Source organism: Plecotus auritus, assembly GCF_963455305.1.
Source record: "Plecotus auritus genome assembly, chromosome: 5".
Taxonomy (NCBI): domain Eukaryota; kingdom Metazoa; phylum Chordata; class Mammalia; order Chiroptera; family Vespertilionidae; genus Plecotus; species Plecotus auritus.
The window spans coordinates 16,661,916-16,679,322 of record NC_137776.1 but is presented as its reverse complement, the minus strand read 5'-3'; the positions used below and the strand labels follow the sequence as shown (position 1 = coordinate 16,679,322).

The 17,407-nt window shown below is 37.1% G+C and overlaps 1 protein-coding gene across 17 annotated transcripts in view; it reads right to left on the bottom strand.

Moving 5' to 3' along the window:
- Positions 1-17,407, bottom strand: part of UNC80 (unc-80 homolog, NALCN channel complex subunit) — a 184,465-nt gene that overhangs the window by 99,603 nt on the left and 67,455 nt on the right. For 11 of the 17 annotated variants that reach the window (XM_080670881.1, XM_080670875.1, XM_080670883.1 and 8 more), the window contains 2 exons: positions 6,906-7,118; positions 3,033-3,204 (listed from right to left, as the gene is read on the bottom strand). In XM_080670881.1, coding sequence (XP_080527007.1) covers positions 3,033-3,204; positions 6,906-7,118 — 385 coding nt within the window. The remainder of the gene's footprint in view (positions 1-3,032; positions 3,205-6,905; positions 7,119-17,407) is intronic. The other 6 variants (XM_080670876.1, XM_080670870.1, XM_080670871.1 and 3 more) reach the window with 1 other exon arrangement.

The window sequence follows — 17,407 nt, the reverse complement described above, 5'->3', positions numbered from 1 at the left end:
TTTTTCCAGCTTGTAATTCTATAACAAGTGCCCGAGTATTAAAATAGCAATCAAGAACTAAATTATTCTCCGAACTGCCTCATAGAGAAACAAAATTCAGCCTGTTGATGAAAACAGAAATGGGAAAGCAGTTTTGAAAGATTTTCCTATCGCTATTCAATCAGATTTAGACTATATACATGGCGATGAAGTAGATTTGAAACTAGAAAAGTCCTGCTGATTCATTTTATCAGAGACGTCTCTCTTGATATTCTGAGGACAGTGAAGTTGTTTCAGTTCAGGGCCAGATATGTTTCTGTAGCATTGATAAGACATACTTGATCACCTCTATCATCCAACTGATGCAAGTTAGACTGTCATATTAAAGTAAATTTACACTAGAATTATGCAAAGATCCTCCATTGCTCTAAAGCAGTGGTCGGTAAACTGCGGCTCTGTTGACTAATGACTTTGCCGACCACTGCTCTAAAGCATACTGATCTTTAAATGATTAAAACATTGCATCCACCATAGTTCAAGTAATGGATTTTTCTCTAAAGGCAGATAATGTCCAAATTGATACCATAGAGAATTTTTAAATTCTCAGGATTTAAAACTCTCAGAGACATATCATCACAAATCAAGCAGAAATACACTGATTACTTAAAAAGAAGGCCAAAGCCATGCAGAGTTCTGTCTCTCATAAAAGGAAGCAGTTATCACCCAGCCAGCGTGGCTCAGTGGTTGAGCGTCAACCTATGAACCAGGAGGTCACGGTTCAATTCCCGATCAGGGCACATGCCCTGGTTATCTATTTTGAATGAATTACATCATTGAGCAAGCAATATCATTGCATAGCAACATTGCCAAATATACCTCTAAAATATTTCCCATGTGGGAGGCTTTCTTAATTGAATAGAATATATACTTCATGGTTTATACTGACAGTAGGAGGAAATTATGATCTTTCTGAAGATATCTGGCTATTGTTTCCTCATGAAAACCAGTATTTTCTCTCCAAAGGTAGTATGTGGCTGGGGAACATTGCCTCTTTTAATTTTATTTATTATTTATTTATTTATTTTTTTTAAGTAAAGCACCTTTCTTTTAAAAAAATATTTTTTCATTGATTTGAGAGAGGAAGGAAAAGGGAGAGAGAGACAGAAACATCAATGATGAGAAAGAACCACCGATTAGCCGCCTCCTGCACACCCCACACTGGGGATTGAGCCCACAAACCGGGCATGTGCCCCGACCTAGAATTGGACTGTTACATCTCTGTTCATGTCAATGCTCAACCACTGAGCCATGCTGGCTGGGCACACTGCCTCTTTTTAAAAATGTAAGGGACAAACTCATTTATAATTTCTAGACTGATACATGTATGCGCCATGATTATCTTTTAAATGCAGGATGAGCTATGTATTGACTTGAATGTTGAATGAAACCAGACATTCCAATCTATGTTTGATGGAGCCTACATGACTCTAGAAATTGCCTGGATGTGCAATGGTTTTTTAAAAATAATTAAAGACTAGATATTCAGTATAAACTTATGGATCAGTCCTTTTACTTCTGAGTTTTCATCTAGAATCTTCTTGTCCATCCAATACACAATAAGCTTGGTCTTAGTCTAGGGCCTCTCATAACTATCATCTCAAATGTTCTGTTACAATGAACAAGGACTGAGTAATGCATAAGCTCACAGGAAAGCTAATATACCAGGTATAACATACTGGTAAATGGTACTTCGGTGGTCTCATGAAGATTCAAAGTCATTTTGGTCTATGCGGATATGTCCACCTGATGTTGCCGTGGCTCTTCTCTGTTCTGAATGACCCTGAGAGACCCAGGGCAGTTTAGGGATGTTTTCTGGCAGGCCTGTAATAGGTTCTGTGATCACCAAATACACCTAACGGCCTTCTACAAATCAGACCCAATTCCATGAGTCATTCTAGCAGAGGCTAGACTGCTATGAACCTGATGAAATCATTGAGGCAACTATCGCCATTAGACTGAAAGACTGATGTCAGGATTTGGTGTTTTGTCAGCAACTAAGTCTGATTTGATAAGGGCTGAGAAAGAGCAAAATGATTTTTAAAATTATTTTTAAAAATCCTTGATATAAAAGTGGAAAAGAATACAATATGTTTTTCATTATTATTCAGTTCTGTCTAATGTTATAGTCTAGCCATGACATATAGTCTTTATATTTCATGACTATAAGGATGTAGTAGGCTTGGCATCACTTAACAAGGGCCAACCCTTAAGACATAATCATGGAGTTTGAGTTTCAAACCAGTAGGGAGGGTCAAGAGGAAGAGGCCTCATTGTCTTCAAATAATGATACTGATTCCACGATCACATTGGAATTTTATGCACCATAAAAGGCAGTGGTGCACATATATACAAGCTCATATGGCACAGAACACATATATGCAAAAAATAGTTCTGGAGAGAGATGTACAGAAATCTTTGCCTCTATTTTTATATGATAGAACGCAATTATAATTGTAATACGTCACTACAGTGTAGAAGACATTCATAGTTCTAACAATCTGGATCTTTTAATATTTCAATTTAATTTTAAATGCTGCATTATATTCTGATTAAAAATTACAATATGTTAGTGATTTGGGAAGTATGTCATGTTCAATTTTGTTTGGTATAATTTTTATTTTATTTTTTAATCTCCAAAAGCAATAATAAAATACAAAATCTGACCAAACCCCTCTTGGGACAGTAATATTCCATAGCTTAATTTTCTCAGAGAAGCCTAATACTAATCTTTGTATAATAATATGAATAATATGAGTCAGATACTACAAAGCAATGGAAGTTCCAGATGGCCTGCAACTCTTTGCCTCTGTCTATAGTCTCTTCTAGTCTCTTCTTTCTGGTTCTTGCCCTCTCCTCTGTGTGGCTTTATGCACATGCTTTACATCCATACACAGGGAATAGGGGGAAAGGCGCAGTGGGGAGACATGGGAAGGTGGTAAAAATATGAAAGAGGAAAGAGAAGTATTAAGTTCTCCTAAAGCAGAGGTTCTTACAAGCAGGGGTTCTTGTAGTAAAGGGAGTCTCCTTACTGTCATCTAAAAAGTCTTCCTCCTCATCCTCCTTTCTCAGTCTCCTCTTGGTCTCCTCATCATAAATAAGACCCAGCAGATTGGCTGGGCTCTCACTTTCCCCATGGCACAGCTCATTCAATCGGACGCCAATTGCCTACCATGGAGGGGAAAAAAAGAAACAGCACAAAGTATATCACACTGTAAAGTAGGCTCTCACATTACAGAGGACATAAACAACCAATGAGCGGGAAGTTCCACCAGCATAAGCCTCCTCTGTTTGCCATAGTGTTGTTACCACCAGGTTTTCTAATGTGGAAACCCAGAGAAGGAAGGCACTGATGCTATCTCCACAGTCATTCAGACTAAATAGCTGTAGGACCAGGACGATACTCTGGAGTGCTCATAGAATTCTTTTTCCACTTACTCAGTGAAAATGTTTTCATTTACCTAAGGGTCATTTATTTTATAGGTCTCTCAGTCTCTCATATAAGGGTGTATGCAGTCTTTCCTGGAAGATTTTGTTGCAGTAAAAATAAGAAGTCACCTCAGAGTACACCTGATCATGCTATTTTATGGGAATGTCATTGTCATGCTAATGAGTTTGGAGGTTGGAAAGAATTCTGGTACTGCAACTTTATTTTTATCTGCCATTATATATGCACTGATTGTCTTTTTTATAGAATTTGTTCCCTCCTCCATGATACTCTGAATTAGTAAGAAATACTCTTTTGGTAGAGTACCCAACATCCATATTGGAAATATAACTTTTAATAACTCAACACATGGGCAATATTTTTTAAAATAAGGTATTAATGGAACTAATAATTAAGGAATTTTCCCTAAGAAGAGAAAAAATAACTACCTCTAATTTATTTTATATTCCAATTATACACCGTACGCAACAGTGGAAGGAACACAAGCACAGGAAGAAAAGTTAGGGAAATAGCTAAAATGAGCTTGGGGTTTGACAGATGGGTTATTCTGTGTAAGACTAAAATTCCAGCTAAATCTTTCCTTTCTTCTTGTAACATTCTTTTCAAATATTTAGAAAAGTTACTAAATTCTGGGCATAAAAAAAAAATACATTCACTACTGGAAACTGACAAACAAAGATATGTCCAGAATTCTTTAAATAAAAATGCAAGCTGTTTGAATGTCTTGACTATCTGGAAACAAAAAGGTCTCCTTAAACTCTAGAATTAAGTGAGGAATAAGAAAAACCACATGAAAAGAAAGCAAGCCGTGTAAACAGATATCACAGGATCCTACAATTTTTAGCCACTAGCCTGGGATGTTTTAAGCAGAGAAAACAATAAAAACAAAAAACCCCACCTCAACAAAAATCTTTGTCTTGATGTTAATATTTTGGAGATCCCTCCAAAGGTGGGTGCACGCAATATGAGTCTAGACTGGAGCTAACAAGCTGAATAGCGAGGTCCAAAGGGGAAAGATTTCTTATCAATCCTCCCAGGATGTGAAAATAAATGGCTTAAGTTAAACCCACAGTTCCCAAAAGTGAAAGTGTTGCTAAGAAATGAACTTCTCTGGGGTAATACTAAATGCCTTCATACAGAAGGATCAATGTTTGGGAACTGGAAGGTTAGACAGGTTGAAAGATGTGCTCAGGGTTACTTAGCAAGCTGTGAACTGGGATTCAGACACAAGATAGGTGTTTGATTCAATGTCTTTTGCTCTTTGCCTCACCGATCTTACAGTCTATTGGCAAGCATGTCAAACTCACGGCCCGTGGGCCACATGTGACCCACAGAGGCCCACAAGGAATATTTTTGCGGCTCACCCAATATAACATTGTGAGCAGTTATTTACAATTATGAAAGGAAATCAAGTCTCCTGTCAGATCCAGAATTACTAACATTCACCTTGGGTCAGTTTTGAAACTAATCACTGAGAATAAGACTTCCCCCAAAGTAGGAAAGACAGTAGCTGAGAAGAGATGCCAAGTGTCAGGAAGAAAACATTAAATTTGTCATTGCTCTTGTTCTTTTTTTTTATACTATACTTTCCTACATAAACCTACGTTTCTATGAAAATGGAAGCTTTTTTTTTTTTTTTTTTTTTTTGTGGCTCACATAAACTTAAACCTTGTTTATTTGGCCTGTGTCAGCCTTTGAGTTTGACATGCTTGGTCTATTGGGGAGGTACTAACATACTGAAATAACATATTAAGTAGTGAAAGACTTCATTAGTTCAGAAGATGGAGAGCTTCGATTCAGTTTGGAGAATCATGGAAAGTCTCATTGCAATAGGTTTTTGAAGAATTGGTATTTTGGGGAATGGGGAAGGGAAAGAGCAGATAGTCCAGATAGAGAGTTCCAAAAGATCCATGTTCAGGGAAATAAACTGATGTGTTCAGAGACTGACAAGTAAGCCACCCGGTAGAAGGACAGTTTTGTAAGAGGAGATAATGTGCAGGAAGGCTGGAAAGGTAAGCTGGCCCCAGAACCTGCAGTTCTTGAAGCTGAACTTCATTTTACATTCTGAAGGATGATGAAAGGTAGTTTCTGAGTGGGGGAGAAACCTTATCAGTCATTCGAGGGATACTGTCCTACTTGCCTAGAAATTCAAAGACAAACCATGTAGCCTACTGTCAAAAATTAATGTAACAACCTAGCCGGCATGGCTCAGTGGTTGAGTGTCGACCTATGGACCAGAAGGTCATGGTTCGATTTCCGGTCAGGGCACATGTCTGGGTTGCAGCCTTAATCCCCAGTGTGGGGTATGCAGAATTGATGATTCTCTATCATCATTGATGATTATCTATCATCATTTATGTTTCTATCTCTCTCTCCCTTCTTCTTTAAAATCAATAGAAATAAAAAAATTAATGTAACAACTTATTATCATCAAATACCTCTTAGATGCAAAGGATTGAGATAAATATTCTTTAGATAGAGTAGTTCATTTTCCTTCCTCATCCATAATCTTGATATGATTTGAATGAAGGTTGTGGAGAGAACAGTGATGCTGGGCTAAGCAATTTGGGTTTCATCCCCAGAGAAAAGAAGGGCCACTGAAGCATTGCAAGTGGGTAGGAAGCACCATCTGATTTGCATTTTCATCTAATCACTCTGACAGCAGTTTGGAGAATGAATTGGAGGGGACAAGTCTGGAGGCTGGCAGATAAGTATGAATGTTCTGCTTTTAGATGGGCTATGCCTGAGGGAGATCATTTTACTAGCAGTGTGTAGGACTTGGGGAGGAGACCAAATGGGAAAATGCTTTAGTCATCCAGCCTCAAGGAGCATTAGTGATGTGGAGGGGGAAGAATCAATAAGGGAAGGAGGTTTGGAATATGTTCACAGGCTGTCTTTTAGATGATGGTGGAATCATTAATAAAAATAGAAATTTTAGGAGGGGTTGCCAACGGGGGTGTTCTAATATGGGAAGAACAGTTTTATTTTGGTCAGATGAGTATTGAGAGGAAGCCCCCAGCATTCAGTTGGCAACACTGGCCTGGGATTTGAAGTGTTATGGATGGAGAAGTGTGTGCTGCTGCCACAGAATTAACAGTTAAAAACACAGGAATACATGTAACCCTGGGGGAAATTACACAGAAAGAAATTACAAGCTATCATGGGAAAACACATCTATAGGCAGGAAGGAAGCAGAGGACCAGGGAAGGAGACAGAGGAATAATAATGTCTAACTTCACAGATGTATTGGGAGCATTCAATGAATTAAGATTATTTTCCCCTAAAATGTTTAGTTCAGTGCCTGGCACATAACAGATACTCAATGCATTGTCTCCCAGACAAACAAACATACACAAAACATCTTCACTTCACTCAAGCACCCTCATTTTTTTTTTTTTATGGAAGAAAATGAAAAGCTCACGTCTCCCCATTGGTAGAAGAGCTTGGCAGCATTCCACTGCAGCTTCTGGTTCCGCTTGTTGCCCACGATGGGAGACCGGCCCCTGGACAGGCCTTTCTTGGTGATATTCACATGGTGGCCTTTCATCCACTCGGGCCAGTTGCCACGGTTGCAGCGGTGAACAAATCGGGCACATTCCAGGAACAGCGCTGCTCTGGCTACCACAGGGGCTTCCTGAGTGAGTGAACAAAGTGGGATTAATGAACAATAAGTTGACCTTAAGGGAATGACTATGTACTCTGAGTTTATTTGAGTTTTTTATTTGGTTTAGCTGTATTTCCCAGGGTAGCATTAGCGTGGCTAACACATTAGTGGGAAATCTGGAAAATGAATCCATGAAGGCACATTTGGATATTGAAGAATTAGACATTTTAAGTAGGTTTCTGTGTTTATTTCCCCCTTTTGCAGAATCTCAAGTAATTTCATGATTCACTTTGCATATTTAGGAGGTGGCTGGGATTTGAATATGAAAGTGAAATACGTTTTAATAAGGTTTTAAATATGCAGCTTTTAAAAACCTAACATTTTGACATGAAGCAAACAAATATTCAATTTCTAGAACTAGTCTTATCTAACCAAGGGTGCCAGTAGTGATTTTGTTCCAGCAATAATCTATTGTCTATGACCATCCACATGCTCCAGGAAAATACAACTGCTCTGAGCATGTTGGATAAGTAAGAAAAGGAAGTACTTACTAGATTTTGTTGAGTTAGTCTTCCCCTCCTCCCCACTCCGACTTTGTCATGAATAACAAAGTCCGTTTAAACTAGTATAGCTTTAATTGAAAATGTTTGATAAAGAGGAAATTATTTCATTGTTAAATAAAAAACTGAGCATTTCAGAAAATTAAACATGTGGCTCCATCTTGTCATGTCAAGATGTGCCTGAAAAAAATAAAAGAACAACTTTCAGTTGCTACTCAGAAACTGGTAAGGACCGGATATCTACTGACCTCTTAACAGCTAAAAAAAAAAATGTAATAAGGGAAGGAGTGTTAAGTTTGTCATAGAAGGTCAACAGGTCACAAAAATATACATTTCAACAATGAATGCATACTCTGAGTTGGGCCAGTTAAAAAAAAAAATTACAGTATTAGCCATCACCTCAGAGTTACCTAATAACCATAGGTTGCTTAGTAACCACAGGTTTTAAAACTGAAACTTTTTTCTTCATTTCAAGCAATAGTGTTATTATGAATTGATCCATAATGTTAAAATAAGGGCTAATATTATTGAGAGTATCAGTTACATGCTAATTAATTTTTATGTATTGTAATTCTTAATTATCATAACTCTTTATGATCTAGAAATAATATTCTCATTTTTTAAAAATATGGTATGATTTTTCCATTGTCATATAGCTGAGAAGGGATGGACAGAAGATTCAACCGCAGGTCCCTCTGGGGCCCAGGTCTATGCTAGTTCCTCTTTGGTATCGACATTGTCTTAATTTAAACTCATATGAATCTTGGTAAAAGATGGTTTCTAGAATGCATGTAGAAAGTCATTGCTTAAAAGTGGGACATTAATGGCAAGTAATGTTATTGTCTAAAACACAAATACATGATCACATCATTTCCCATTTAAATCTATTACCAACGCCCCCTACCTCAATCATAAAATAAAAACAATACCCAATCTTTGTTATTTGGTTCCTCTCCCCTTCTATCCCTATCTCAAGTACTCTGTCATCCAATTACTAGTATGTCAGACTGGTACGTCTCCAAATATGGCATCTCATACCTTTCTATTTGTTGTTCCCATGGCTCACAGAGCCTCTAAACCCCCTTTCCACCTGGCAGATTTCCACTTTTAAGATTCAGTTTAGTTACCTCCCCTAAGAAGTCTTCCTTAATCCCATCCCCCATTAGGCTACTTCATACCTTGGCTGGTTACTTCATACTTTTGAGTACGATAGTATCCAAACACACTGGATGATTCAAGTAAGTCAGCCCATTAAGTATTTTCTCATTGTTTACAACTTCAGTGAAGCCATCAAGAAGAGTTCCAACAAGAAATGTATTTCTAAACAAACTTAATTTTACCAAGCACAGGATGAATTACCAGGACACACAAAGTAAGCCTATGTGAAAAGGCAGAACACAAGATGAGCACTAATGGTGAGAATCCAGCGTCAACTGTGTTGTTGCCAAGACTTGGTAGCAGATCACAGACTTGAGATTGCCAAGGGTCAAATGACTTTCTGCATCAAACCTTATCAACACTGTGCTGCCATAATATACAGACTAAACGTCTACACTCTTTTCTTGTATTGAATATGTCTTCTATTAAAGATATCAGCTATGCTCCTCTGTCTCTGGAAAAGGCTGGAACATCTGTCTCTAAAAATGAATGCCAGTCTCTAGGGCAAGGTGAGTGGTGCAATTTCTTCTTAGCCTGACACATTTTGACACGTTCCCAATAAGAAGCAATGGGATTCATTGTTTAGTGACAGGAAGATAGAAACAACACTCCTAGAAAGGGCATTATGCTATGAACCCTGGCTCCTCAGGATCAGCGAGGGAGAAATTCAGCCTAACTCAAATGTATTGGGCAGAGGATCCTTTAATTGTCCTTAAATGTTTAGATGGCCTGAGAGGTTAACAATAAATCAATAAACAACCCAAATCATGCTGCGTGAGGTTTCCTATATACCTTGGCTTGCCTTGTTTAGAAAAAAAATTGGTTTTATTTGCTTAGGAAAGTCAAGGCGTTTTGATTGAAAAGCAATTTCAGTCTCTGCTCTCAAAAACTTATGATAAAATGTAGATATTATCAGTTATCAGCCCTAGGAAATCCTAATCTATGTTTGTGAATGGAATTGAGAACAATATGAAAACAATTCCCACGAACTCTACAGCTCAACATCAAGGGGAGGGTTGGTTCTTATCTGATGAATTTGATCCATGTAAATTACCAAACCCAGTAAAACATTTGGAAATGTCACTGTCTGCTTTAAGGGATGATGACGCAGAATAATTCAGATATTGCCTATTATAATCCTCATGAGCCTGGTGGATGAAAACAGGCTGGGAATCCTACTGTCGAGATGGCAGTAAGTAACACCAATTTCTCAGGTACTGTAGTGTGCATATTACTATGCAGACAACTGAGGGAGATGTTGAGGTACAAAGCTAAGGACTTTAATGCGCATCCTTGCTGAAGATGCTTAGAAACAAGCACTGACTTCACAGAATGTGTAGAAAATATTCAAGACATTCTAGTGTGGGTGTGGCTGTGGGGAATTATTTTTCTTGTATCTTTCAAAGTGTAGTTCAGAAAGAATGAATTTTAGAAGCAGAGTTATTGAATACCATGGACAAAGGATTCTTCCTAGACATAAAGGAAAGTCACATTTTTTTTCTCCTCTGATGGAGCTTACCTCTTATGGCTCAGTGCAATCTGAAGAAGCAGCAATAAAATGGAGGCATGACAGAATGGATAGGGATGGATTCACATCACAGAGACAAACAGCACAAATGGAGAAAAATGAATCGGAAGAATGCTGCATGGCTGAAAAGAACCACAGAGTATCAGAGGCATAGTTACAAGTGAACATCCAAACATTTGATACCACAGAGAATTTTGCTGATGGTCCTGAAAGAAAAGTAGGTGTAATTCACTTTCTTTTTTCTCAATAGCATCTCGACCAGACCGCCTTGTTACATGCCACTATGCCATAGCACGGCTTCTACCCACTCCATCACAATTTCATAGATCCCAGACAAGCAAGAACCAATTTGAACTGGGAAGACAAAATATTAGGCAGAACCATATGGAATGTCTACGATTGAAGGTCAAAAATCATCAAATATTGCCGTAGCCAGTTTGGCTCAGTGGATAGAGCATCGGCCTGCGGACCGAAGGGGCCCGGGTTCAATTCCAGTCAAGGGCACGTACCTCAGTTGCAGGCTCCTCCCAGGCCCGGGCCCTGGTTGGAGCTCGTGCAGGAGGCAAGCAATTGATACGTTTCTCTCACATCGATATTTCTCTCTGTCTTTCCCTCTCTCTTCCACTCTCTCTAAAAATCAATGGAAAAATATCCTCAGGTGAGGATTAAAAACAAAAAATCACCAAATACTGACAATTTCAGATGATTCAACCTTATATAAGATGTTCCCTGCAACGAGGAGAGAGTAGTCTCGTTGAAATGACAAAACGTCATGTCATTATGCAGCTTGGATTTCTCCAGCATTCCACAACTGGCTTTTCCTTGACTTTGTCACTTTTCCCCTGCATTTTAGAAGGTCATTATACATATTGAATATTTCCTTTATGAAAGTGAAGCAGAGAATTGGAATACTAATTCAAACAGCTGTGCTTTATTTGGCCTGGGGACCTATACACTACTGTTACCACGAGCTGATGGTTAAGTGAAGATTATAATTGCATACATTTCTTTCCCTGGGGGACTCTATCTAAACTTAATATGTGAGAAGAAACCCTGACCGATCCTGAGAACTCATATAACAACACTGAACAGGAACTAACTTTTCAAAGAATGAATATTTTATGTTGGCCCCTGGAGAATTACATAATTTTTTTTATTGCCCTACCAAAATATATAAAGTACTTGCTGGTGCAGGGTACCTATTTATTGAAAACCGGTGGGAATAAGCAGTTGTCGGTTGCTCTGTGCATTGGAACAGAGTTTGCTGGAGGCATGTGCTTGTGAGGCAGTGTTTATGACTGTATTGAGTTCTCTGCCTGGCTGAGATCTTTAACTGACAGGCCGCCCCTGCCCTGCCATTTCTCCTGTAGCTCCGGGCACCTGAGATGATTCCATTGTCAGGCTACCGGCCTATATTACTATTCAGTACACAGTCTGGATGGCTGGTCCTTTTAATACTTACTCAGATCATGCTAATATTTTGGGTAAGTATTTAAAAAACCAAGTGAGGACTCTGTTTCAGACAATATGAGGGATTAAGTGTGAAGACAAACTTCTGATTTAGACACTGAAAATACTGGATAAAATAGCCAAAACGTTCTTCATTTTATTTTTGCTTTAGTTTTTAACATGAGATATTAGATCAGTGACACGTAGAAATTATAAGAAAGTAGAATTCTGGCACGGAGGTGGGGGGAAGAGGTGTGAGCTAGTGTAGGAATATTTACTTGCAAGGGTTTCTGCTGACTATAGAGAGACCAGAGCGTGGGTTTCCAATGGGCCACAAGTTAGATGTCTGTGCCCAAGTGGAGTAGGAGGTCAGGTAATATAGTCTTACTAAAGCCAAGATCCCTACCCTCACTGGATGAATGAGAAAAGATTTGTTCTACAGAAGTAGGTTTACCTGGCTACCATAGGCTCTGTGAAGGGGGGGGGGAGGGAGGGAGGGAGAGAGAGAGAGAGAGAGAGAGAGAGAGAGAGAGAGAGAGAGAGAGAGAGAGAGAATGGAGGAGACTTATAGAACTCCTACTCAAAATCCTATATTTTCATATAAGTTTGGACTAGAATGGGCATTATTTCCATGCTTCTTGCCGTAAAAAGTATAGTTTAAAAAATGATCTTAGGTTGGTGATGTTTCTAGGTGCTTGAGGAAAGAAACAAAATTCCTCTCTGGAGGAATACTTTATACCAGTACTTCTCAAGTGTTCAAACTTGAGAATGCATAAGGGTCACTTTGGAATATGGATAAAATACATTCTCTGGCCCTAGCCCCAGATATTCTAATTCAGTAGATCTGTTGCAGGGCCTGAAATTTTGCATTTCTAATGCTCACAGATGATGATGATATTGCTGGTCCACTGAGTAACACTACTTTTAACACAGAATCCTCACAGGTCAAGTTCTAAGGGGTTAAGCTTACATTAAAAATACATGTAAAAATCCAACATGAGTAAGAGTCAGATGAAAAACAAAGTGTAGAATAAAATCCACAAACACTGAAGTTATTGGAATCATAATGGATCAAATACATTTAAAGATTAATGTGGGTATTGAAAGTATAGTGATGAATTAGATTATCAAAGTTGACCAGGCAATTTAAAACAAAAATAAAATAGAACCTTTACAAATAAAAAATGTAGTACTTAAAATTTAAAACTCAATGAATAGATTAAAACACTGACTAGATCATGTTTTTCCAACTTTAGCACTATGGACCATTTGGGCCAGATAATTCTTTCTTTGGGAGAGATACACTGTTTTATTGGATGTTAATCAGCATCTTTTGTATCTACTCATTAGATGCCAGTAGCAATCTCTAGGTTATGCCAAATAAAAATTCCTCTGGACATTGCCAAATGTCACCTGGTGGGCAAAATTACCCCTGGTTAAAAACCATGGGATTAGACACAGTTGAAAAATGAGAAAAAATAGAAGAGTTATGTCAGAAAATTACTCAAGATACAGCATAAAAAGAGAAAAGAAATAAAAAATATGAGTGGTTGTCAAATACAGAGGATAAAGTGAGAAAATCTATCACACATATTTTCAACTTATGGAAGTAAAGGTTAGAGAAAATGTGAAAAAAAGCAATCTTTAAAGAAATAATAGTTGAAAAAAATTTTAGAATAGAAGTAGTATGCCAATTACTTTATTCAGGGGCTTAATGAACCTCAAAATGAACCTCAAATAAGAAAAATAAACTAGAAATATTTATTAAAATGGCAAAACGTCAATAATAAAGAGAAGATATTGAAAGAAACTAAAGTGGGAGACGGAGGACTGGATTACCCACAAAGGGAGGTAATTAAGCCAGAAGAGAATGTGATAATGTCTTTGAAGTACAGGAAGAAAAGTTTTGCCTATAATTATAATTCCAGCAAAAGTATCTTTTAAGAATGAGACCAAAATAAAGACCTGTTCAAACAAAACTGAAGCTGAGAGAGCTACTTACTGCAGATTGATCATCACTAAGGGAACTTCAAAAAGTTCAGAAGGAGACAGATCTTAGAAGGAATACCCGAGATACAGGGTGAAATAGTGAGCAAAGAATTTACTAAGATTTGGGGTAAATTTAAAAATAATTTCCCTAAAAGTCAATAAAATGTTTACTTTGTCAATGTTAAAACAGAAATAAGATAGAATTGAATCACATAACAGTTGGGGTTTAAACCATCTTGAATCGAACAACAGTTGGGATTTAAACCATCTACAGTCTTTTATGTTTTGCAAGAAGAGCAAAGAATTCATTGATTTTAGAGGTAGGGATATGTTATCAGGGAAGGAAATACAGGGGACTTATAGGAAACGGGAAATGTCCTAGTCTTTAAGGTAGGTGGTGCATATGTGACATTTAATTATTTAATTTTTTTCTTTAAACTCTACATATTTATGATAATATTCTTTTTATGCTACATTTCATGGTTATAATATTTTTAAAAATTTTGATAATATAGGAGTATCACTAGTTAAATGAATAATTTAATATTTTAGTTTGGTTATTACTGAATTACTTCAACTTTGCATATGATTCACAAAAGAACACAATATGCCCTGGCCAGTTTGGCTCAATGGATAGAGTGTCGGCCTGCAGACTGAAGGGTCCCAAGTTCGATTCCAGTCAAGGGCACGTTGCTTGGTTGCAGGCTCAATCCCTGGCTCTGGTTGGGCATGTGCAGGAGGCAACCAATCGATGTGTCACTCTCACATTGATGTTTTTCTCTCTCTCTGTCTCTCCCCCTCCCTTCCACTCTCTCTAAAAATCAATGGAAAAATATCCTCAGGTGAGGATTAACAAAAATAAAATAAAATTTTAAAAAATGAACACAATATTACATGGCTTTGATAGTTTCTCTTATGAGTATATTCCTATTTCATTGAAAGGAGTTAATTTGCATTGGTCACCAACTAGTCTTGTGATGTTAAGTTCCAATGTGGAATAAATTTGGTGTAGGGAACTGAAAGTGTGACCATGACTATAGTAATAAATGCCTCATTTTCCTTGGAGAGCTCCAGTTTATGTCTGTTTAACTGGTAAGTTGTTGATAGCACTCTCTTTCCCTCTCAAAAGTGTCCAAGTTTGGATAAAAATTATATAATCTTTCCTCCTAAAGCTATCTACTTAGAAAGTTATATAATTTAATATGAACTAGGTTTTCTCCATCCCACAGACTAGGGAGAATTCTGTGATCTTACTGACTTTTAGTGCCCATTGACTTTCTTATATTCATGAAATTGTTCTTAAACCAAACTGACATTATTATTAGTGTTATTCATGCTAATAAATTACCGATAAAAAATACAAATATATATGTACATTTTACATATTAAACTGGATAAAAAAGGATAGAATATTCACCTAAAATACATAGAAAACAGACAGAAATGCCTTCTGTTTGAACTGTTTAATTTTTCTATTTTGTGCTTGTAGGTAATATGAGCCTAGAGATGAAACTAGTGATTTATAACACATATATTTTTAACAATGTCTCATAGTTGCATCTATTACATTTATACTAAACAGTATGAGGAAGAGCTGTGCTAAACTTAAAATCAAACCAATTATCCCTAAGTTTAATTGTCATAACAATAATGACAAGAGGGTTGTTTAAAAAAAAACAACTGCATATTGGAAAGACTTTGAACAGTGACATTTCTAGTATTTCTTTCATTTGATAATCCTTTTTGATTTTGAAAAAAATTTCAAACTTGAGAAGTAACAGTTAAGTTTTATGATTAAGGCAACAAAACAATGAAAACTTGTGAAATAAATATTATGTCATAATGCAAAAACTGTATTTAAGCTGCACTTGAAATATAAATGCCACATCCAACAAAAGCAGACAATAAGAAATATGGAGGAAAGTGTTGAAGTAAAATATGATAATGAACTGAACACATTCATTTTTTTCCATCCTCTCCCAAATCCTATCTTATAAAATGGCAGAATCTATAACTATGTTTATATCTGTATTGATATCTACATCTGTCTCTACATCTTGTATCTATCTGTCATCTATCTTCAATATCTCCATCTAGGCCATTTAGATCTACATATACATCTCTATTTCTATATGCATATTTCCATCTACTAGGTAGCCTTATAGGTACTTATATCTATATTTATACACATAAATGTATATAACTAAAACCATGAATGCATTGAAAATCATATTTTAAAAGTGGCCAAATATAGAGGAAACAATAGTTAAAAATACAGTTATCAGAAGACACGCATGAAGGAGTAATCCTGAGGGACGCCTAACCCGGATCAAGGAGTATGAACGGCTGTACCAATGACAGTAAACACAGAATACGACTTTAATTCAAGCACATAGCACATGCAGCTACATTTCCCTTTCTCTTAGTCCACTTCTCAGAGTTCACAAGTGACTTCAATTCTTTCACTTTTTTATACTTGAGAAACGAAATTTAAGTGTCCTTGTCTGAGGACCATTTCCTGGCTCCATCCTGTCCTCTTACATAAAGAAATGAGATAATTAAAGTGAGCTTTATAAACTTTCAAGTATAATAAAAATGTTACTTCTGTCATTTTCTACCACAACATCTGCCACCATCGCCGCCACCAAGAGCACTACCACCGTGACTACCATAACCACCATCCTCTCTATCCCATTTTAGTCAACCAGCCAGCTCTACCTGGCTTCTCTCTGTGTCTGATAATGAAAACCACTGGACTCCTTTAAGTGTTCACTGAGTCTGACCTCTGGAATTCTGATTTTTGACCTCTGCATACTCCTTGGGCTTGACCTGGAATCAAAGATTCTCAGATATGCAAGAAACTTATATTAATTACTCACTTCTTGAGCCCCCTGTACCCTGGCCTCTTCACCAGTCTCGTGACAAAGCTCATCACTACTCAATGCAGCTACTTTGGCATCTACAATGATCAGAAAATGCCTCTTTACTTTGAGGCTCAAAAGACATTGCTTAAAAGCATCAAGGTCCCTTTATTTTATTTCTTATCATGAGATTTATAATATTGAGAAGGTCAAGCAGGGCCAAAGTAGGTTCCACAGGAAAGTTAAAAAGCAGAATCTAATGGGTTGGTTTTATTTGGGGAAGTAAAATAAATGTTAAGTTTCCTAAGAGATTCAGCCCAACTTAATGGTAAAAGTCTAACTACAGCCAGGGATAGAGTGTACCTGCACTTGGAAACCTCTGTATTACATCTCCTTGGAAACTCTGAGCATTATGGCAATTGGAAATAATAGATACAAGACCTTTTGATGAGAGGGAATAAAATCTCAGCATCCAAGAGACTTGTTTATCAAAGTATTCATCAATATTCTTTTAAAAATAATCTCTGTTCTGAAACTAAGTAATAATTGATTCTGTTGGGGTTATCTTTCAAATCCTCAAATGTGTTGCTCTCTTTGTGACAAGCCTCACATTTCTCCCACGCCAACATTTCATACATAAATCCTAAAGCTTTCCACAAAGGAAGCAATTATCTCTTCAGTTTCTTTATCATCAATAAATGTTAATAAAATCATTCCAATTACTTGACTAAAGAGTCTCATTTTGCCAGTGATAATGCATTAATTAAGACTGAG